Source organism: Malaclemys terrapin, chromosome 5 (assembly GCF_027887155.1).
Source record: "Malaclemys terrapin pileata isolate rMalTer1 chromosome 5, rMalTer1.hap1, whole genome shotgun sequence".
NCBI lineage: Eukaryota > Metazoa > Chordata > Testudines > Emydidae > Malaclemys > Malaclemys terrapin.
Genome location: NC_071509.1, coordinates 102,086,996 through 102,110,656, shown reverse-complemented (window position 1 = coordinate 102,110,656; position 23,661 = coordinate 102,086,996). Strand labels below are relative to the sequence as shown.

At 41.2% G+C, this 23,661-nt stretch overlaps 1 protein-coding gene across 8 annotated transcripts in view; it reads left to right on the top strand.

Annotated features, from left to right (window-relative positions):
- The window catches only part of PDE5A (phosphodiesterase 5A), a 99,118-nt gene that overhangs the window by 67,705 nt on the left and 7,752 nt on the right, over positions 1–23,661 (top strand). For all 8 annotated transcript variants that reach the window (XM_054030697.1, XM_054030694.1, XM_054030693.1 and 5 more), the window contains 9 exons: positions 4,583–4,729; positions 6,472–6,597; positions 10,655–10,749; positions 15,285–15,372; positions 16,552–16,652; positions 16,750–16,827; positions 17,849–17,912; positions 18,990–19,064; positions 21,483–21,566. In XM_054030697.1, the coding sequence (XP_053886672.1) occupies positions 4,583–4,729; positions 6,472–6,597; positions 10,655–10,749; positions 15,285–15,372; positions 16,552–16,652; positions 16,750–16,827; positions 17,849–17,912; positions 18,990–19,064; positions 21,483–21,566 (858 nt within the window). The remainder of the gene's footprint in view (positions 1–4,582; positions 4,730–6,471; positions 6,598–10,654; positions 10,750–15,284; positions 15,373–16,551; positions 16,653–16,749; positions 16,828–17,848; positions 17,913–18,989; positions 19,065–21,482; positions 21,567–23,661) is intronic.

Here is a 23,661-nt window from a genome sequence, read left to right as displayed (position 1 = left end):
CAGCAAGAGCTAATGGCGGGAGCGCAGAGCCATGCCACTGCCGGGGTGAATGCAGGGTGCACACCTGCCTGTCACACTTCCCAGGGGTACCGAGGGTTGTGTGAAAGAGACCTGTCTGTACCTGCCATGGATCAGCTCACTGACAACCCCGGCTGCAGGCAGTACAAATACTTCCTTCTCAGCCCCATGGTCTCTGCTATCTCTCTGCAGGCAAACAATAAGCACACACCAACCCCTGAACCCTCCGAGTGTCCCTGTGGAGTGCCAGCCTCTGTTCCACTGCACACTCACAGCACTCACAGATTTCACCACTCTTGAATGAATAGTACACCCCAGCTTATTAGTTTTAACTCCAAATCATCACTCCACTTAACACACAGCACTTAGATACTTTTATAGTAAAAACAAGAATAAGTTTATCATCAAAGAACAGAGATTCAAGTGATGGAAAGGAAGAATATTGGAAACAAATGGTCATAGATAAAACAAAATCATAACATGTTTTTAGAGCCTAAACTTAACTCCTACAGGATAGTTTACCCCAACTCCTTTTTCCCAGTATTTTCAACCAGGTTGTTTGAGATCCCTATTTCATAAGCTCAAGCCTGCTGGTGGCTTGTCCTCACAGACTGAAGAAATACTGGGGATTCATCTGAATAATTCCAAAAGTTCATTAGCTTTTCTCCTAAACAAGCCCTGCTGTTCTTGTTAGTTCTTAAAGTCCCCACAATCTACTGATTAGCATGTTGTTCAAACTGTAAATGGGCATCCCTTGGGACCCATATAAAACTCAGTTTTACATGACCAGCTAGGGGGAGATAAACATCTCTTTCCCCACTCCTTACAGGAGCATATGGGTCACCATTTGGTGACCTACCTTTACATACAGACCTAGAGAACATAATTTGTAGTATCTATCCATAGCTCCTCACATATTGTCCATACATGCATCTCACTATGAGTGTGGCACAGGCTTTCATTAGAGAACTTACATGGCATTCTTTGGCAGACTAGTATGTAGATACCAGACCCAGAGAATCTCTGTAACCATTATGTACCCCAGTTGGCATCAAGAGGTCCTTGGGTCACACACTCACCGGGGCTTCTCCTCCACACTGGGCCAGGATAGAGAGAGTGACCCATACGCACACACTGGAGAGCAGGGCCTGACAGTTGCACTCAGCTTCCCTCAAAGAATATTTTCACCAGGTGACTATGATTGGAGTCCCTAATTGGGGCCTCCAGACACGATCAAAATACATACAGTAAGCAACAGTAATTATAGGCCAGCTCATTGCACAACAGTTACGCAGAGAAAGGTAGCGGTAGCTCCCCTTCTTTCCTTCCCTATGCTGTGCCGGTTTGTAATTTTGCTGAGGTGGAAAAAGTGAACATTTTGGATGAAAGAAGTGGTTGTTTGGGAGATTAATACTACATTTAGAAGGTACAGTGTGTTTCAATAGTACAGGCTAGGAACAATAGTTAAAATGGCTTTCAAACAGTGACACGGGAGAAGGAGCTCTGTTGTCTCTGGGAACTAAGAGGAGAAATAACCAAGCCACAGTTGTTTTGATGTATAGCTGGAAAGTTGTGGTTTCTATCTCTCGGTTGGGGAGAAGCTTGTTGCTTTTCTTCCCACGTGGGCATCAAAGGCAGGAGATCAGTGAATAGAAAGAGATAAGTTATAGAAGAGGTCAGAATGCAGGCATGAGAAAATATCCTGCTGAGCTCCTGCTGTGTACATCCTTTTACCTCATGAAAGATCTGGTTGCAAAGGCCTTGTGTTTGCTTCACTTTGTATAGCTAGGGGGAGCGTTGATACACCACTAAAAGGATGGTGATGATATAGCAAGCCATTGCACTCTGCATTATTAAAATCCTGCGAGTTTCACCCTCCAAGACACCCAGGCTCATATCCTCTGTGTTTAATATGCCTCAAGACAGTTGAAATCTCTCATTGGAGGGGACGTTAATTTATTGGGGAAAAGATCAGAATCTCCCATATTAAGAATCACAAAATTACTCCGACTGCAGCGTGACGGGTTCCCACTGGAACTGGGGTACCATTGAGCCCTCTGACCCACCAGCCTGGGCTCCCTCTCACACTGTGCTGCTGTGACAAGCTGCAAAGCCCCCCAAGCTTGCACTTTCACCAGCATTCACACAGGTAGGAACACACCCAGCTGCAGTTACAGGCAAGCTCTCTAACCACCAGCCTAGGACCCTAGAGCAGTATCGTCCTACCCTGGTCAAATCTGGCTAGTATATGGGTTTAATACCTGGTCAGCCTCTCCCTCAATGTGAAGAGGGCCATGCACACTTGTGGTAACAAAGCAGAGATTTTCCCCAGACATCTTAGTCAAACGCACACTGTTTGGATTAAAACATAAAATAAGTTTATAACTACAAAAGATAGATTTTAAGTGACTATAAGTGATAGCAAGCATATCAAAGCAGATTACCTAGTAAATAAACAAAAACTCAAACTGAGTTATTTAGCAAAATTAGCAAATTCTCACCCTGAGTGATAAGCCAGCTGGCAGATTCTTAAGGCACAAGCTGCCTTGGCTTTGCAGCTTGGGTTTGTCAGGTTTTCATACACAGGCTAGACATCCCTATAGCCTGGGACCATCACTTCCCCCAGTTCAGTCTTTGTTCCTCAGGTGTTTCAGTTGTGCTGTAGGGAGAGTGAGGTGCCATCATGATGACATTTCCCCCTTTTATATCTTCTTCCCACTTTCTGGAAAGCTCTTTTGCTGTGACCTGGGTCAAACAGTTCCCATTGTGTAGTGCTATCTCTGAGAGGTTTCTATCGTACACAGTCCCTGGGGTAGTCCTTGTATGCATTTCCTCTATAAGCCATTAACATTGTTTGGCCTTTTTGCTGTTGTACCTGAAAGGCTGCTTGTGGGTGTTTTCAACCTCACAACATGTTTCAATAACACATACCTAGCCAAACTTCATAACTTCACATACGATGATAGCACATACAATTCAACAAGATATTAATGTCTAGCAGATGAAGACTTTTAGAATGATACCTTACAAGGCATACTTTGTGCAAAACATATCCTAATTACATGACCATGATGAATAAGGGGTCACACAGAACTACTTTTTCCCCCCTTTAACTATTTTGAATGAGGTGTAATAAATGTTGTGATGTAATGTATTTATTATCAACATTTTAGAAGTGGAAGACGTTGGGAATTCAAGGAAAGCAAAGTAAAATAGTAGTCCTGGTTCACTAAATCATTGCTTTTGCACTGGGAAACAATGTGAAAAAGCTGTAGCATTTGGAGTTACACTTTGAGTGGCCATTAGGTTTCCCCCAAGTGGTTGTATTATTTCCTATGGAGAATATTGGCAGCGTGGCCCTTTCACCTACCAAGGCAGTTTATAGTAATGTAGGATTCCTTCTTAAATGTCAGTTTCCATAACTTCAATTTCATGATTCTACATTTCTGATTTAAGTAGTACACAGCAATAAAGTGAGAAGAATGTAAATGCGGTTATGAAAGGAGGATGTAATTTCTACCAAGAGAGAGCTGAGCAGCATGATTACAATACTACTGTTAATAGAAATATTCCTGGACTTCAGTAAGAATAAAGGTGAAAGATAAAACACAGACCTCCTTTTTATCTTTCACGGTCTTGATTTTTATCTGATTTTTAAAAAAACACATCAATAGATATATAGTTGAAACAGGTGTAAGGAAATTGCACTGGAAAATCCTGCCTTTTTGTATTTGATACAAAAAAACAGTATGAGCTTTTGGATCATAGTGCCAGACTCTGCTTCATTCATCTTGATATTTATTTCTATCATCCTTAATGTAAAGGCCCTGAAGATGCCGCAAAGGGGCTTATATCGTGAATTTCACTGCTGTATAAAGAAACTGAAAATGTTTGGAGACATTGGAATAGTTAGTGCTAAATGTAGTGTCAGATTTTGAAAGTTAAGTTGCCATGGGTGGAGCCGAAATTTTCCATGCCAAGGGTTGACCTTGCTGTGATTCCCCCCCCCCCCCCCTTTTTTTAACATTTCAGCAGTAAAATTTCAGCCATTTCTGAGAATGAGGTTAGAGGAAAATAGGTAGTTTGATCCACTTTAAAACCGTTTCCAGCTGTTTCTTTGTTTAGGTCTAGTGCTTCCAGGGTTTAGAGCAGGAACTTGAAATTTGGCAGGGTCTTATGGTCAGAGAAGTGCCTTTTGAGTCCCAAATTCACAAGCCTCTGAACATTTTCAGTAGAGCATGTTAGAAGATTGTAGCTAAAACCTGCTTAAAAATCAATGGCCTATTGCCATGGGTAATTTAGGTGACAGAAGGATGGTCCAGGTAACCCTTTTAATAATTTTGGCTTATGGATAAATTTACATTAATTCTAAGAACCAAATAATATTAACATTGAACAAACAAGGATCGGGACAGATAATCAAGGGAATGTAGTCACCAGCTTTCAGTACAATGCAAAGGTAAACTTTATCAGAATACTGCTGTTCTCCTGATGCAAAAATATGTGATTATTCCAGACTTTCTAACTGCTACTGCTCAGTTTGTTCTCTTTTATTTTTCCCAAGACGGCTGTTGTGCCATCTGCACAATCTCTCAAGCTAACTGACTTCTACTTCAGTGACTTTGAGCTTTCCGACATGGAGACAACATTGTGTTCAATTCGAATGTTCACCGATCTCAACCTGGTGCAGAATTTCCAAATGAAACATGAGGTACAGAAGCTGCAGACTGCTATTTATATGTGGAGGGAAAACATCAGACAACTTCACTCCAAAAATGTGTGTGTGTCCTCAACACACTGCCAAGACCAATTTTAGGGGGGACTGCATAGCTGGGGCAATTGGTAGTGAGATACAGAGCCTTTCAACTAGACCATCAATTCATAGATTCGTATATTTTAAGATTATTAGAATTTAAGATTAGAAGGGACCACTAGATCATCTAATCTGACTCTTAGGGCTTGTCTACACTGGCACTTTACAGCGCTGCAACTTTCTCGCTCAAGGGTTTGAAAAAACACACACACACCCCGAGCGCAGCAAGTTACAGTGCTGTAAAGTGCCAGTGTAGACAGTGCAGCACCACTGGGAGCCACACTCCCAGTGCTGGTAGCTATTTCCCTCATGGAGGTGGTTTTTTTAGCTATGCCGCGACGACACAAGCCACGTTAAAGCACTGCCATGGCAGCGCTTTAACGGTACCAGTGAAGACGTGCCCTTATATATAGCACAGACTATCGAATTTCACCCAGTTACCTCTGAATTGAGCCCAATTATTTGTGTCTGACTAATGCATATCTTCCAATTCAGATAGAACCAGGGTGAAAGTGAGACCCAAAGTCCTTACCATCTCATATAATGAGTCGGTTTCTATCCAGTTCTTAATGTACAGGTGTCTGCATCATAAAAAAACACCCCCACAATTGGCACCCATGTTGGAACCCTCGCCAGAAACACCAAGGCATTAATGGACATGGAAAATTGAGCTATCTTTTCCCACCAGCTCTGATCCCTCCATTCTCAGGTTGAAGCATATTGACAGGAGTAGCAGCTTCTATTGCTCTTGCCTGTTGCTTCTTGCTCTTTTTTGCGAATGGATGATGTTAATTTTCCATTGCTGTCAATGTGTCACCTTTTGCAAGAACACTAAAATTTCCTTAAACAAAATTATATCAAGATCCTTAGCTGTCATTAATCAGCATAGCTCCATTTAAGCCAACAGATTTCGACCAATTTACACCATGTGAAGATCTGGCCTTTATACCTTTCACTTTCATAAAACTACGATAAAATCTATGTCTTTTTGTTCTGTAAAACACCTAGCAGGGATCTGCATAAATAATAACAACAAACAATATGATAAGCATTAAAAGCCTTTATATCATACTTACATGATTTACAAGGTCCATCTGTCTCTTCTTATGCTTTGATTCCATCTGGTGTGAAGCAGGAGCTCATGTTCACTTTTCCAGTCCACTTTTCCAGACAACCTTTAGGGTTCCCTCTAATTCAAAATGAAACAGGTTCTGGTGAACACACAAATACTGTGAACAATTTCTTCATTCAGTTAAATCAGCATAACTCCAAATAGTAGGTCTACACTAGTGTACCTGGAACCATAATTTAGCTGTTGGTTCACGTCATGAACTGGTAACTTTAGGAATACAGGTGTCCACATAATAAATAAAACAAAGCTGCAGTTGCCTATGAACTGTTTAGCAAACTCTAGGTTTTGGAAGTGAGGAAGCTAAACTAAGAGATGACACAGATTTTCCTTATCCATATTTTTACATAAAAGTGTGTTAAAATTAAACTCTACTGAAGACAAGTAAAAATGAAAAATTTTCCGCATTAAATCTACAATAATTAGAATTCTCTTTATTTTATTTTTGTGTGTGAAAAGACTAAAGTTGTAGTGTATTTTGCATTTAACTGAATGATGCTGTTTGTTAAAGGTTCTTTGCAGATGGATTTTGAGTGTGAAGAAAAATTATCGAAAAAACGTTGCATATCACAATTGGAGACATGCCTTTAACACGGCCCAATGTATGTTTGCTGCTTTAAAATCGGGTAAACTTCAGGTATGTTTGACTGTTTTCACCCTAAGAGCCTTTTAATTAACTAAGTACTGTAAACTTGCACAGACCCAGTTTTGATCTCAGTAAGACCTATGTCAGTCTGGAATATCTTCACTGAAGTCAGTCCATCTTCTCTGAAGACTTCAGAACCTGACCTTAGAATCACAGAAATGTAGGGTTGGAAGGGATCTTGAGAGGTCATATAGTCCAGCCCCTTGTGCTGAGGCAGGATCAAGTATACCTAGATCATCCCTGACAGACGTTTGTCTAACCTGTTCTTAAAATCCTCCAATGACAGGGACTCCACAAACTTAACTACCCTTATAATTAGAAAGCTTTTCCTATCATCTAACCTAAATCCCCCTTGCTGCAGATTAAGTTGATTATGTCTTATCCTACCTTCAGTGGACAATTGATCACCATCCTCTTTATAACAGCCCTTAACATATTTGAAGACTTTTTATTAGGTCCTCCCTCAGTCTTCTTTTCTCAAGACTAAATATGCCTAGTTTTTTTTTAACCTTTCCTAATAGGTCAGGTTTTTTAAACCTTTTATCATTTTTGTTGCTGTCTTCTGGACTCTCTCCAATTTGTCCACTTCTTTCTTAGAGAGTGGCAACCAGAACTGGATACAGTACTCCAGGTGAGGCCTCACCAGTGCCGAGTAGAATGGGACAATTACCTCCTGTGTCTTACATATGATATTTTTTGTTTATACACCCTAGAATATTAGACTTTTTTGCAACCACATCACACTGTTGATTCATATACAATTTGTGATCCATTATAATCCCCCCAAATCCTTTTCAGCAGTACTACTGCCTAGACAGTTATTCCCCATTTAGTAGTTGTACATTTGATTTCTTTTTCTTCTGAAGTGCAGTACTTTGCATTGTCTTTATTGAATTTCATGTGATTGATTTCAGACCAATTCTCCAACTTGTCAAGGTTGTTTCGAATACTAATCCTGGAATCCTCAATACATTTTTTAAGCATACTTCCACTCCATTATCCAAGTCATTAATGAAAATATTGAATAGTACCAGACCCAGGAAGACCCCTGGGGATCCTACTAGATATGTCCCCCAGTTTTACAGTGAACCATTGGTAACTTCTTTTTGAATATGGTCTTTTAACCAGTTTTGGGCCCAATTTATAGTAATTTCATCTAGACCACATTTCCTTAGTTTGCTTATGAGAATGTCACATGGGACTGTGTCAAAAGCTTTACTAAAATCAAGATATATCACTTCTATATCTTCCCCCCATCCACTAGGCCAGTAGCCCTGTCAAAGAAGGAAATTAGTTTGGTTTGACATTATTTGTTCTTGACAAAATCATGCTGGTATTCCTTTTCACTCTATTATTATTTGGGTGCTTACAAATTGATTGTTTAATAATTGGTTGCAGTATCTTTCCAGGTTACAAAGTTAGGCTGACTGATTTATAATTCCGCAGGTCCTATTTGTTCCCCTTTTTAAAAATATGTGCCGTGTTTGCACATCTCCAGTCATTTGGGGCCTCACCCATTCTATATGAGTTCTCAAAGATAATCACTAACGGTTCTGAGATTGCTTCAGCTAGTTCCTTAAGAACCCTAGGGTGAATTTCTTCAGACTTGAATACATCTAAATTATCTAAATATTCTTTAACCCATTCTTTCCCTATTTTGGTTTGTGTTCCTTCCCCCTTGTTAATATTAATTGTGTTAAGTAGCTGGTCGCAATTTACCCTTTTAGTGAAAACTGAAGAAAAATAGGCATTAAACACCTCAGCCTTCTTGATGTCATCTGTTTTTAGCACTTACTCCTTGTTAAGTAGAGGACCTATACTTTCCTTCGTCTTTCTCTTGCTCCTATTGTATTCTCTTCTCTTCTGAACCTCCTCTTCTTGTTTTTTATGTCCCTTTCTAGTTATAACTCATTTTGTGCCTTAGTCCTACTTGCTTGTGCTATTCTTTTGTACACATCGTTAGCAATTTGTCCACATTTCCATGTAAGATTCCTTTCTGATTTTCAGGTAATTAAAGATTTCCTAATGGAGCCATATTCATCTCTTACTATTCTTCCTATCTTTCCTTTGCATCGGGATAGTTTGCTGTTGTGGCTTTAATATTGTCTCTTTGAGAAACAGCCAGCTCCTTTTTCTCTTAGGTCCCATGGGAAGAAAATCTTACTTCTAGTTCTCTACGTTTGTTAAAGTCTGTATTATGGTACTTATTCTGCTCCTCTCACTTTTTCCTTTCCTTTGAATCATGAAAGCTATAATTTCATGATCATTTGTACTCAAATTGACAAACCTTCAGATTCACCATCAGTTCCTCCCTGTTAGTCAGAATCAAGTCTAAAATGGCTTTCCCCGGGTTATTTCCTCCACCTTCTAATATAGAAATTTGTATTATTAAATTATTGCTGCAGCATCCTGTAGGTGCTTCCAATGAGAATGGCACAAACCAGACATCTACAGGATTTTGTCCTTTCCTTTTAAGTTAAATAATTGCATTTTTGAGTTTTATGCTTATATCATACACCGGTCAGGAAGGTACAGGGGAAAAGAGTCACCTTACTACAATGTCTTTCTTCATAAATATCAAATATGAACTTTTTTAAAATTCAGGAACCCCTGTTACTAATCGGTTTGTGTCATCTTACAACAACTTCTGTTGGGACAAATAAGTGTCTCCATCTAAAGCCAAAGGTAACACTAATAATGAATAGAGGCAAAGCTCTTCATAGACAGAATCCTTCATGCTCAGCAAAAATTGGACATGTCACCTTCACTTTGTGCTTAGCCTCCACAGACAGGAGATCTCTGAGGATCCAAATAGCTTAGGGGCCAAGGGTTTGGGGAACCTTCTAAGCCCCTATTGTATTGTCTATAATCGCTCCATTATTGTACACATTGTATACATTCCAGCCTGATTAACAAGAAGCAGAAGAAATGGCATGGGTCCTGGAATCAGAAGTGGCATTGAATAAGATGCTCTCAATATTTTCTGGCTACGGAATGGGGCGGAGGGGGGAGCAAGCACTGGTACACAACTCTGCCTAACAGAATCACAAAGCCAGCTATTTCCAGACTGATTTGTTTGCCATCTGCACTTCAGATCAAATTCATCATCTGTAGAAGTGGGAACAGCCCCACTGAATTTGACTGACTGAATTTGTTCTTCAAACGGTATATATGCCAGTTAGCCATGTAGCCACCAGTTGAAAAGGAGAGAGATTAAAATTTTCAGTTCCTGCCCTTATTGTTGTGCAGCGGTGTTCTTCTCACATTCAGAAGATATTGTGTGATTCTGTAGGTTTTCACCAGCTTTTGTTTCTCACTATGTTGGAGTTATGAAATGGCCAGGGAGTAGTTATGACTTCTCCTCTTCCCCCGCTTCTTGGCAGAATAGTTCTGCTTTGGGTTCTGGAAACAAATACATGAAAAATGAGCCAGGCTGTGTTTGATTTTGTTTTCTGTGATCCTTAAACTACCATCTCTTTATTGGCCCAGTGATCAGTGGAACATTTGACCTGGCTCTATTGCCTGATCAGTCCAAACTCCAAAGATAATTCTTTGATGAGGTTTTGATTAAATATGGGACTAATTTCTCAACTAATGTTAAGTGGTATAGCTCCACTGAGGCAGTGCGGTCTAGTTGATAAAGTATTCAGGAGACAAGGGTTCAATTCCCAGCATAGTCACTGGTTTGCTGGGTGACCTTGGGGAAATCACTTCACCTCCCCTTGCCTCAGTTTCCCCATATATTAAAAAAGTGGGGCTAATGATAGCAATCTCCTTTGTAAAATACTTGGAGAGCTACAGATAAAAGGAGTTATATAAGAACTAGGTATTATTGTTATGCTTTACACCAGGAGGAGGATCTAATCTATTATTTTTAATACATCAACCTGTTCCTTAAAAGTCTAATTCTTTGAGGAAACTAATTGTCCTATTCTGACTAAAACCATCAAAGTTCTAGAGGGTATATACTGAAAATACTAATGCATTTAGTATCAAATCTGTATTGCAAAGCTAACAGACATCTTCTTGTATTTCCTATTACATACAGAACAAGCTGACTGACCTAGAGATACTTGCTTTGCTGATAGCAGCCCTAAGCCATGATTTGGATCACAGAGGGGTGAATAACTCTTATATACAGAGGTAAGCAAGTCTGTTAGGAGGGGAAGGAAAAGCACAGATATATTTTCTTATTTCACTGAAATTAATAAAAAAACAAAACAGAAAATTAGAAAGAGTAGAATCTTGCTAATGTGCACTAATGACAAGGGGAGCCTTTGTGAATTAATGAGTTTTGCAAATCAATAAATCTGAGAACATTAGAATAAACACACCATGACTAAGTAATTTTAACTGATCAGCTACTCATGTTTCTCATGAATTCATTGAATGGTGGGTTGTTTAGGCTAAAATACAGATGTAAGACTTCTTAAGAATGTATGTTTAATTAATAAAAACAGAAGCTAAATAAGAAATTACCGAAAATAAAACAAAGCTGGTCATTTAGTAGTATGTAGGAAGTTTAAGAATGAGTTTAAAATAGGATATTAAAACTTATTAAGAAGTGATAAATTGAAGTCTTATCTCATAGTGCTAAGTGCATTCTATTCCATACTACTATGTGGTGTTGCTTTTGGTATCAATATGGAACTACTGATCCTTAATTCATGTCCTTATCAATTTGCCCATCAACTTTAAATCATTATTGAATTGTCACTGACAATTCTATCAATAAAATTGAAAAGCTAGAATTGTAATTACAGAAATGTCAGTCCAATAGCAAATTGTCTTTGGTCATTACCAAACCATGCACACATAAACATCATACACTGTCCACAACTAAGAACTTTGGGAGAAGTTCACCCCTGTGCAGTTGGCCAGAAGAAGGCCCATTCACCACTTAAATCCCATTTACCCCCTCAAGGAGACCACTATTTTATGTGCAGATTAGCAAATTTCTGCTGTAGTACATGATTCCAGTTTCTCAATATTTGACATTCAAAAGAATATTTACTTCACCATGTCCTTGAGACACCTCATGCAAACGTAGGAACTGCCCTGCCAAAATGGACAATGGTCATTCTATTCCAGTATCCTGTTTATATCAGTAGCCTGTGCTCGTTGCTTCAGAGAAAAGCAGTCAATCTTCATAATGCATCTGCGGTCATGGTATAACATTAAACCTTGGGCTGAATTGGAACTGATGCCCTTTATATTAAAGACTCCATTTACCAATCTCCTTTCAAGGTCATGGAAGCCCCCCTGAAGTCAAAGATACAATTCCCATTGACGTCAGTGGAGCCCATATTTTTAATATGTCACCTAAACTGTGGTCAGATATTTTGAATTTGCACATATTTGTGCACTCAATTATTCATTCAGAATTTGCAGATGCCATTTGGGAGAACTGGCCCTAAAAGACACATTTTGTAAAGAATTCAAAATCTGAAACTTTACAGATAAAAATATTGTTGACATTATGTTCTAAATTAGAAACCATCCTTACACAAACCATCCTTATGGTATTCCACACCCCTGAGCACTGTAGCTACGCTGACCGAGTGTAGATGCAGTCCACATAGCTACCGTCACTCGGTGATAGAAAAACCCCTGCCATCACCCCGTCTACACTACAGAGTTATGGTGGCGTAGGTACGGTGCTGTAGCTATGCCACTGTATTTCCTGTAGTGTAGACATGGCCTGAGTCACTTTTCAAAAGTGACTTAGACACTTAGGGTACGTCTATACTAACCTCCGGGTTCGGCGGTAAGCAATCGATCTTCTGGGATCGATTTATCGCATCTTGTCTAGACGTGATAAATCGATCCCGGAAGTGCTCGCCGTCGACGCCAGTACTCCTGCTCCGTGAGAGGAGTACGCGGAGTCGATGGGGGAGCCTACCTGCCGCGTGTGGACCCGCGGTAAGTACCTTGTAGTTCGAACTAAGGTTATTCACGTAGCTGAAGTTGCGTATCTTAGTTCGAACTGGGGGGTTAGTGTGGACCAGCCCTTAGGAACATAAGTCTCCTTGAAAGTCAATGACACTTATACTCCAAAGTGACTTAGGTGATTTTGAATTTTTTTCCCACCGATATCTAACATTTAAGGCTTGATTCAGCACCACCGAAGTCAGAGGGAGTTTTGCCATTGTATTGAATGGGAGACAGATGAGACCTTTATGTATTGCTTTGATTAAATGAATAGTTTGATTAGACACTATAGTTATAAAAGAATTACTGTGATATTGCATCAGTGTCTGACCAGGTTTGGGAAAGAGATACAGTATGCATTTCTCAGCATCTCTTTCTGACAGAGTTGGAGAGTAGTGTTGAAGCTAAATTTGGAGGAAGTGGCTTACTTTATATTTGGTGGGCACAGTAAGGTGCTGTCAAGATAGCCCATAGAGGAGGAAAAGTATATGCATGTGAGGAAGGGAAGACTGGGAGGAAATATAGGAAAATAAGTAAAAAGTGAGCAAATTCCTGCCTCTCAGATCTATTGATCCACACTCAAATATTGGGGCTCAGAATTGTTCCAAGTATGGTGTGTGAGACCAAAAAAAAGCTCAAAAGCTGAACTGATGGCAGTCCTTTGACCCGAAAATGGGGAATCCAGTAACCCACAAACAAACAGTGATTGGAACCAGTTAGCTATGTTTTTCCTTTATTTATTTAAAAATAAATTTCCTGGAAAACATCTGGATATGCGTCATCTACTCTTCAAAAATGTCCTGGGAAAAAGTCATAGACAGCAAAACCCAACATTCACACATGCCACAAATCAGAGTCTATTATAACTTTACTTTTTTTCATTAACAACAGTTCCAGGGATTTTGTTTTTAAATCTCTCAGGTTAGTAGAAACCAAATTAAAAGTAAAAGAGTTTTCCAGAGATGAATTATTTTTTTCAGTTGGGGGAGGGGGAGTGATACTTGGCACAAGATTCTTTTCTTGAGCAATAGGTTTTTAAAAAAAATAAGGGAACTATCCTCCTAGCACATATTACAGGAAATGGACTCAGTTTTAGAATCTCTTGGCAGATACACAGTTTTTCCCAAACGTGTGTGTAAAGAAGGCAAGAGCAATGAGAGAAGGTTATATAATCAAATCACTGTATTCAGAAAGAATGGTGTCCTTCGGCCTGACCTGTGGGCCTAACGGAAACGCCGTGCACTGATCATGTTAGGAACTTGAGTTTATTCCCACCACTGGTATCTTTCTTCCCAGAATAGCAGGGGCTGCAAATGCTGAGGAGGCAACACTCTTGGTCCCAGTTTGGTACAGTAGATGGGAACATAACTTGTGTCCTTCCTTAGTTATGTGTTTCTCTGATCAGGATGAAATCCTGACCCCACTGAAGTCAATGGGAGTTTTGCTAGTGACTTCATTGGAGGCAGAATTGCACCCTAGGTGTATTGGCAGCCATCCTCGGACACACACACACTCTTCCACTTTGCCCAATAATCCTTTTCACTCGTCTCCTAGGAGGGGCACAATCCTGCAGTTCCAGTTACTCATGTGAGTAAATTGTCCTCGTGCAAGTAGCCCCATAGGACTGTATGTTTAAGTAAGGATTATTCACATGGGTAAGGATTTGCAGGATCAGGTTATAGGTGACTACAGTGCCTGATACAGGGTCAGTAGTGAAACAAGCTTCAGATGGAATCCCAACTAGTCCTTAGCTGAAGGGATCTGGGCAATGATGTGGAGATGAAGTTCAAATGGTTAAAAATAGGAGATTTGCCAGGCTCAGTAATAAAAGCAAAGAACACCATTATGCAGTGGAGAAGAGGGAGAAAACAGAGAAATCTTCAGAGAAGAAGTTTCCCTATTTTATCCAAAATTAAGTAAGCACAATAAGCTCAATATCCTTAAATTAACTTTGCATCCATACAGTTAGTTTCATATTGTTTGTTCTATCAGTGGTACAATAAAGGCTGCACAACTCACAAGCCATTTTTCTTTGGATTTTTTATTGATCACAGGAGAAATGATAGCTCAGTAACTTGTTCATTATAAATCAAAGCATTTATTCTGGAACAGAATGAGAAAGATGACTGGTGTGCAGTCACTAGGGTCACAAGCTAAGAAGGGTATGGCTGGCATTGACTCCTATAGGATCTGATCCAAAGCCTACTGAATTCACTAGGAGCTTTTTCATTGACTTTAGTGGGCTTTGGATTGAATTACTATTGCCATTTGCTACTTGCAAGCTCAGTAGTTGCAGAAAAACCACCTCCCTAGATTGCTTATTCAAGAAGTCACCTGATAGGTAAATGTAGGTGTATTAAAAAAAAATTCTCCTCTTTTGAAGTTTTCTGTCTGTGTCCTTTTTTTTTTCCATTTTTAGACTCTTGCCACTTAAAGAATCTTAAATTATTTTCTCATTGCTTGTGTGTTAGTGACCTCTACAGGCACCAGTTTAAATCAAAATCAGAACTGTGGAGCTGTCAGTATTTTGAAAAAGTAGTCACATTGTTTCTGCATTTGTGCTCCCCTATGCTTCTCTAAATGCATTCATTCTGTTTGCCCAGTCACATGGAAGAAGAGGAAAAGAGAACCAACGGGGAATGAAGTTGTGGGGGGAGGAGAATAAGTTGTGTGGCTACTGCTGCTAGGTGATTTGGTACCTTTAAGTTGCTTTCTCATTTTCTCCAATTGATGTTTTTATTCCTCAGAAGCGAACATCCACTGGCTCAACTCTATTGCCACTCAATCATGGAGCATCACCATTTTGATCAGTGCCTGATGATCCTGAATAGTCCGGTAAAAGCCTTGCTTTTGTGTGTGCATTGAAGGAAGCCCTAGCCTATTTCACTTATATTTTTAGTTTCTGGATAGATTCCCAGTATTATACATTCCTAAATGATCTTTATTCCTTTTTGGGTAAAGAAGGCAAATACATAGCCCCACTTCTGAGAGTCACCGAATCTTTCCAAATGTTTCCTGATAAGGGAAGCCTTGCAACCCTCATTTTGAGTATCTGCTTCCTTGGACCAAAGAAAATAAGAAGCTTTGTTGCCACTTCTGTGACCTCTGATGAACCCTTGTTTGAATTGTCAGTGTTGCTTGCCTTGTAAGGTATATCCCTGCTTACACATGCACACAACAGTTCTGAAAAATAAATTAAGTACCTTTTGGCTATAGATGGGCCTGAACCAAACCCCAGGAGCCAAACATTGACATTTAGAAGTGACTCCAAACCTAATTGAAATAAATATGTAAATAAAATGACCGCATTCTTAATCTCCTGCTACATTATTTATTAATTTTGAAGACCAGCTATTCAGCATGCACAATAATTTAGAAATAGCACATTTACATTATTCATTTCATATCAGAGGCTTGGTAATATTGGCCTACCCAATAGTACAAGTGATTCACCTTGATTCACCTGACAGAAGCGAAGAAACACTGTAGATGTGATCTCCTCACGTCATCCCCAGTATTTGGTTTTGCAGTGGGTCACTGCAATGACTTATTTTTGATGCTATTTTGTAATTGAATGAGTCTTATATGTTGTTTACAGTATGTTAAATAAGTTGGCAAGTTCCTAAGCAATATATTTGTCTGTTACAGTCTCTTTACTGGAGGAAAAAAGAAGCAGCTCCAGGATGTGGCTTGTGGAAAACGAACTCTTGGGATTAAATAAAGACTTGGAAGGGGCTTTATTTAATACTATAGTATTCTAATGTACGGTCATTTACTCTGGTGCTGCTACAGAGCTTTGGGCCATTATTCAAGAATACTGCAGTATGTTTTTATGCAGGCGCATGGGCGGGAGAATGCGAGAGAAAGCAGAGTAGGAAGAAACTATCAATTACAAAAAAACAACTCCCAGTGATTTAGAATCTAGGAGGGGATGTAATAATTTGGTGACATGTTCCAAGTTTTATTGTTAACACTGCTTTTTTTGCTGTTGTTGTTGGGGGTTTTTTTTGACAGGGAAACCAGATTCTCAGCAACCTTTCCATTGAAGAATACAAGGTCACGCTGAAAATGATAAAACAAGCCATTCTTGCCACAGACTTAGCACTGTACTTTAAGTAAGTCAGAGATACATTTGGCTGAACAGCTGCTGACAGGTGTTTGGATTGTGACAGACTGACTGTGAATCTTTCTCTTGTTTTTACTGGTTTTAAGGAGAAGGGGAGAGTTTTTTGAACTTCTACGAAAGAAGCAATTTAACTGGGAAGATCCTCTGCAGAAGGAGCTATTTTTGTAAGTAAATGGCAGATGTTTAAAAAACAAACTGTACTACCAACTATCAGGTTTTCCACTCCACACTACTATTACTTTCAGTAGAACCAACATAAATCTGTTTAATCCGGGCCTGTACAAGCTGACACAAGTCAAGTGGGTCAGTTAATGAACACCTGGATCTGAATATTGTTAAGAGAGCTGCAGGGGTTGTCTGATGAACTCTGATGAATGACTTCTTGTGGCCTTTTTCCTGAAACAGTCAACAAAATTGCTAGTTATTGTTAGTGATGACAGTGATTTTTATAATGCGGCATCTGTCCACTAGCATTTCTATTGTTCCTAAAGGGTGTAGGACTCCTGACAGAATGCTATGTTGTTCTTTTGCTGTAGGTGCATTGTCTTAAAGCACTGAACTGTTGTAATCTGTAGCTGAAAGATTCAGGGAGGGCTGCTTGTTTTGAAGCAAATTCATTTCCCATGAAAGGAAAGAGATTGAAGGATAGAAACACAAGGGACAGAGAACAGCCACACCAACAGCACGGCAAGGTTCCCCAGGCTGCCTCACCAGTGTGCTACCACTCTGTTTTGAAGGCACTGCCTCCATGGGCAGACTAGTTCAGTTAACGTCCATGCTCATGACTCATTCAGGCCTCAGCCTTCCTCCTGAAGCAGCCAGCAAAGGTGCTGTTATTGTCAATGATGACAGTCATTTTTGTAAAGTGGTACCTGTCCATTAACAAACGGACTGAAGCCAGCTCTTTTCACATGGGCCTTTCCTGTGGTAATGGATTTGATCTCAACTGATCTGATCCAGATTTGCTCAGGCCATATGACACAAGAGAAAGGAATAGTGCCTCATTACCATTCCTCAGTCATCTAGTCCCCCATTAAAGGATATTTTTATCATCTTCTGTAATTTCATCAGTTAGCCTAGCTTTGATTTTATTTGATATTGGATACTGTATTTATTAGCTTCTAGACTGAATGGCTACATGAGTTTCATGTTACAACAAATCATGAATTTTCTTTGTTTTTACAGAGCAATGCTGATGACTGCTTGTGATTTGTCAGCAATAACAAAGCCATGGCCAATTCAACAACGGGTATAAGCTTAATTTAAGACTTTCTAAGGGTTTGCTGTCCTTTATAGCTTCTGCTTCCTAAGCCTCACCTTCCACTTTGCAAAGGCACTGGTGGAAGGCGCAGCCTTTGGAAGCAATCCTCAGAAGGTAAATGACCTTTGTTTATATGTGTATTTATCATCATTTTGATTGTGAATGGCTGGCTAGATGCTCTTTCCAGTTTGCTTGTGCTGTTGTGGTAAATGCACATGTAAATGTGAGTGCACATTTGTGCCTAGGGTCTCTCATTTTTGTGTGCGTTTCCAACTTAATACACTTTAAAGGGGCCTGATTTTCAAAGGGTATATGGTAAACACTTTCTGAAAGCCAGAGATCAGGTATCTCAAGTTGGACACCCACTGACTGAAATGCCCAAAATCACTAGACACTTTTGAAAATCTTAGGTGTAACCTCTAGTTTAAAGATTTGTCTCTTATCATTTTTGTGCTTCACTTTACCCATCAGCAAATTAATGCTTACCTCACTGGATTGTTGTGAGTTGAGCTTATTAACATATATAGAGCAAATTTTGGAATAGGGTATGTACAAGTGCAATGCATTGTAATATCTTAAGAGCCTCTAGAACATACTGGGTCTGATTGGGCCCTGATTTCTAATCCATGCAACTCCACTCAGGTCAGTGGAGTTAGACAGCTGAAATGCATGTACTAATAAGCTCGTTTTTTTCAGAACTGATGTGTAACAAATACTAGTTGTTTGTTATGTCTTCTTGTATAGTGAAATCTTGGTGCTAAATAGTTAAAACATATACAATCTTGGTTTGTTTACTGCTAAAAATGTTTCGTTTGACATTGTGCTATTTGACTGAGACAGCTTAGTGGGCCTACCTCAATACTAGAGATTTTGCATTTAGGCTCATTTAAACCAACTGGGACGTCATGCAGGCATACGGTTACAGAATTCTTTTCAGAATCAGGTTCTTATTTCTTTTTCATTCAGGGCAGACACCTATCAATAACACTTTCTGTTTTGACCCTCAGTAGAAAGTGTAAATCCAGGCCTTTAAAACTAATGAACACTGTGTGACATTTCTTACAGATAGCTGAACTTGTAGCTACAGAATTTTTTGACCAAGGAGATAAAGAGAGAAAGGAACTCAACATAGAACCAACAGTAAGTAGGAAAGCCATGTGTGGTAGCACCTTTTTCAAAATTCTTACTGCCAACAGGACTTCCCTTTCTTTTTTAAATGTTGTTTTTGGTGGTGGGTACCAGAGTATGGAATGAGCTTCTTCCCAGTCATTCTGACACCTGATGGTTAATTTCCTTTTATTGTTCCCAAACATCTGCAAGGGACCATTTACCTTCCAGACAATAGTGTAAAGAGCATAAGTTCTTCTTCTAGTGCTTGCTCATGTCAATTCCATTCTAAGCGTGCGCATGCGCAGTCGTCAGAGATTTTTGCCTTAGTGGTATCTGTAGGGTTGGCAGTGGTGCCCCCTTGAGTGCTGCACTCATATGTTGGTATATCAGGCGCCGCCGACCCTACGCCCTCTCAGTTCTTAACACCTATGGTGATTAGTCGGAGCGCCTTTCCTTGCATTGTAAGGCCTAGCGGTTTCGTTTCTACTGACTTCAAGCCTTAGGGCCCTGTAAATAGTTTGTTTATAGTAGCTAGTGTTAAGTAGTTGTTAAGTGTAGTTAGAAGTTAAGAGTCCCAGCAAGAACTTCGACCCAGGCAGGGCATGCCCTGGTCTTCCAGGTTTAAGCCCTGGTTTAATCACACATGAAGGACAAGTGTCGTATTTGTAAAAGCTTTCAGCCCAGGACTCAGAAGGATCGGGATATTCATTTGTGGCCTCTCCTCATGGAAACCTTCACCCGGCTTCCAAGCCATCCGCCAAGACTCACCTAGTGCCTTGGCACGCCATGCACCCCCAGCACCGGGCTCTGCCCAGCATCGCTCCCTGTCACCAGTGCCCTCCCCCTCCCAAAAAAACCAAGGAACCATGGCTTTCCGGCTCCAGGCAAGAAGGGCCATGGGTCATTGGGCAAGAGACCCAGCTCAGGCAGCCTGGCCACTCCAGAGCAGCGTATGCATGCCTCCCCGGTCAGGGCCCGTAGCCCCTTAAAAAGTCCACCAACAACAACTCCCGGGAGCAGTATGGGACCCAACCCCCTGATGGCACCAACGCCTTCTCAAGCTTCCACAGCAGCAAGAGAGCAGAGGCCTCCACCTGCGCTGCCGATACAGCACGTGCTGCAGGAAATGGAAAAGGCTCCCCAAGAGGGCAAGCCAGCTGCTAAGACCCCTCAGGGGGCAGTGGAGTGCAGCTGATCCCCTGAGACAAGACAGGGCTCTCCACCTCCGTGTCGCAAATCCGGGGCTAGCTCTGGGTCACTGGCACCGCGATCACAGTCCCCACCATCGCAACGCAGGTTGCCTAGAGGGAGGCGCCGGTCTCCGTACTACCAGCACCATTTATTCTCCCACCTGTTGTCCTCCCTGCCACGTCGGAGTGCTCCCCATCACGTCTCTGGTCCTCCCAGCACTGGAACCTGTCCCCTCGATACCGGCACCAATCCTCCCACTCCGGGCACTGGTCTCCAGGGGCAACAGTCAGACTCAAGCATCAATGGGCCCACCATGGTCACAGGGCCCACTGTGGTCACTGGAAGGGGATTCCTCTGGCACAGAAGGGCAGTTCAGCTTCTTGCCTTGACTCCAGCAGCACGATTGGGCACCCGAGGCTGTGTCGGTGGCCTTATTGGTGCCGGATGATTACCTGGTCGGCTGTCCACACATTTACGTCCCCTTATGCACTTACTCAGCAGGCCCGGGACAATGCTGGCTTTGGCAGAGCAGTACTGCATGCTCCAAGATCGTGAACTCTGAGCCCATCTTCATTGACACTGCTTGTGAGTCACCTAGAATGGAATCGACAGGAACAAGCTCTCGAAGAAGAAAAAACGGATGCCTGCCTTTTCATAACTGTTCTTCAAGATGTGTTGCTCATGTCCATTCCATTACCCACCCTCCTGCCCATCTCTCGGAGTTGCCAGCAAGAAGGAACTGAGAGGGCGTAGGGCCGGCAGCGCCTGATATACCGACGCATGAGCGCGGCACTCAAGGGGGCGCCACTGCCGACCCTACAGATATCACTAAGGCAAAAATCTCTGACGACTGTGCACGCAGGCACACACGTGCCTAGAATGGAATGGACATGAGCAACACATCTCGAAGAACAACAGTTACAAAAAGGTAGGTAATCGTTTTTTCCTCCAAGGTAGCCGGTAATGCTGCTAAATTATTAAGGAAGGGAATTCTTAACAAGTAGTGCAAACTCATCTCACCCTCTTAAAGTGGGCTTCAGCCACCACCAATGATCTGTGCACTGCCATTCCAGGAAAAAGACTCCAGAAGTTGTTCATGCAGCCAAGTTATCTACTTGACAACATATTGTGCTGCTACTTTTCTTACTACATAGTTCCAGATTGACTCTTGGATTTTTTAAAAACTTATTTTAATATAGAGCTGATTCACCTTGGGTGTTTGCTGTGAAAACTGACTACTTCTTTGTGTGTTTTCAGGATCTAATGAACAGAGAGAAGAAAAATAAAATTCCCAGCATGCAAGTTGGATTCATAGATGCCATTTGTTTACAGCTCTATGAGGTACTCTATTTGAGAGGCGACTCTTTTCATGGATTATACAACTAACTAAACCAGAACTAAGCATTGTAGCCTGCAACAAGTGCAGAGGCTGAAGTTAGAACCAAGTTAGCTGTTGTTCTATAGTTGAATAATATATGAGAAATGCTTTATTGTTTGTTATTCAATATTCAATCTGGTCAAAAGACTATTTCAACATTTATCATTAGCTGCTTACTTATTCGATTGAAGTGGTTTGTTGTAATCATTGCAAAACCAGGTGGAGAGGCAGAAGTTGGATCCCTGAGTTCTATTCCTGGCTCTGCCACCAAGTTGCCATGTGCTCTTGGAACAACAAATTGCATGCTGCTTAGCCAGGTACTTGATCAGATTATGTTGTGTATTAAAACTTAGTTAATTTCCTATCTTTGAGACTGGAGAAAAACCTCCTCAGGTTGTATCATGTATTCTGGGTGCAGTTATTGAGATCTGAAACTTGGGGAGCAAAAACCCCAAAAATCTATCCATTAGAAATGGGAGCAAGATAATTTCACACATTCATCCCTCATCCTCTATGCCCACTTCAAAGCCACTTTACATGAATGCACATCTGCAGGTTGAGAGGAGGCAGGGCTGAATGCTCTCTAATGCCTCTGAAATCCACAGAACAAATTATCAATTTATTGAGGACAGAATCAGCAGTCATGTGTGCAGCTTCCCATTCCGTGCTTTGGAAATCCAACAGGGGAATATAGTTGCAATTGTTATTGTAGAGCCCACACAGCTCCTTCTAGTGGAAGGTAGGCAGCTGTAGGAGACTGAGTGGCTGTGCACTACAGATCCTCTGTGCAAGAGACCTGTTACTTCTGCAGATGCATTGTGATCCATACAGATCTCAGGGTCCACAGGGCTGAATATCTGGCCTTTTCCAAAGGGGGAAGACAACCCAACCCCCAACACAAGAATTCTTGGGAAATCTCCCAGTCTGAAACTCCCAGAGGAGGACTGGGTCTCACGTGAACTAGTTATCAAAATATATTGGGCCAGATTGTGCCCACGCTTCATAACAAAATTGCATCTGTGGAGCACTCCTGAGAACAAGGCCTACTTCTAGCTAGTGGCAGTAGCCACCCAAATGATGTACGCAACGACCTCCCCTGCACTGATCAAGATATAAGGGGAGTGCACACTCCACCCTTTATGAGGATGTTGCACTTCGCAGGGGCTCTGGGAGACATTGTACCTGCAGGAGATACAATGCTACCTTGGGGCAGTGCTGCTCCATGCTGTGCACAGTGCAGGGCTGGGCCTGAAATGCACAACTGAGCCACTAAACCTCATGTGGTAGGAACTGAAACTCTGTAGCGGGGTGGCAGCTTCTAGGATCCTATATAGGAATGCAGGACCGTACAGGTGAAAAGTTATTTCTGCTGATTCATGCTGCCAGGTGAGTCCTGTTAGCTGCCACCCAGGTTAAAAGAGGGTTTGGCGTATCTCTATGGAGAAAACGAGAGCACTAGGATCCTACAGGTAAATGCATGGAACAGTCCAGCTCTGGAGAAAGCTTTGGCTGGGACATATGCTTTGTTGTTGTCATTCAAGTTAACAATACAGGCAAGCCCCATGAAAGAGCTAAGTTTGGAGCAGATCCATTCTAGATTTATTCTATTTAGAGCAGGGTGGGCACTCCACCTGCTTTCTTTAATGAATAACACGTAATGAAACAATAACTCATTTCATATAATGTCACTTGGAAAAGAACAAGGAACCAGTTCATTCTCCAGTTTTCGAACACTGTAAAAATGAACAATAAGCACAATTATAACTTTGGCCTGCCCACTCATTGGCTCTTTCATGAGCTTTCATCCTGTCCCTAGGAGTTTGTCTCACATGCTGCAGGCAGCACTGAAAGTCTGGTTTACCATTTTACCAAAATTGATCAAGTCCATGTGAATGGACTAGATGCAGGAATCACGGGGTGAAGTTCTATGGCCTGTGTTATGTAGAATGTCAGACTAGATCAGGGGTTCTCAAACTTCATTACACCTTGACCCCCTTCTGACAGGAGAAATTACTACACAACCCCAGGAAGGGGGACTGAAGCCTGAGCCCTCCGGAG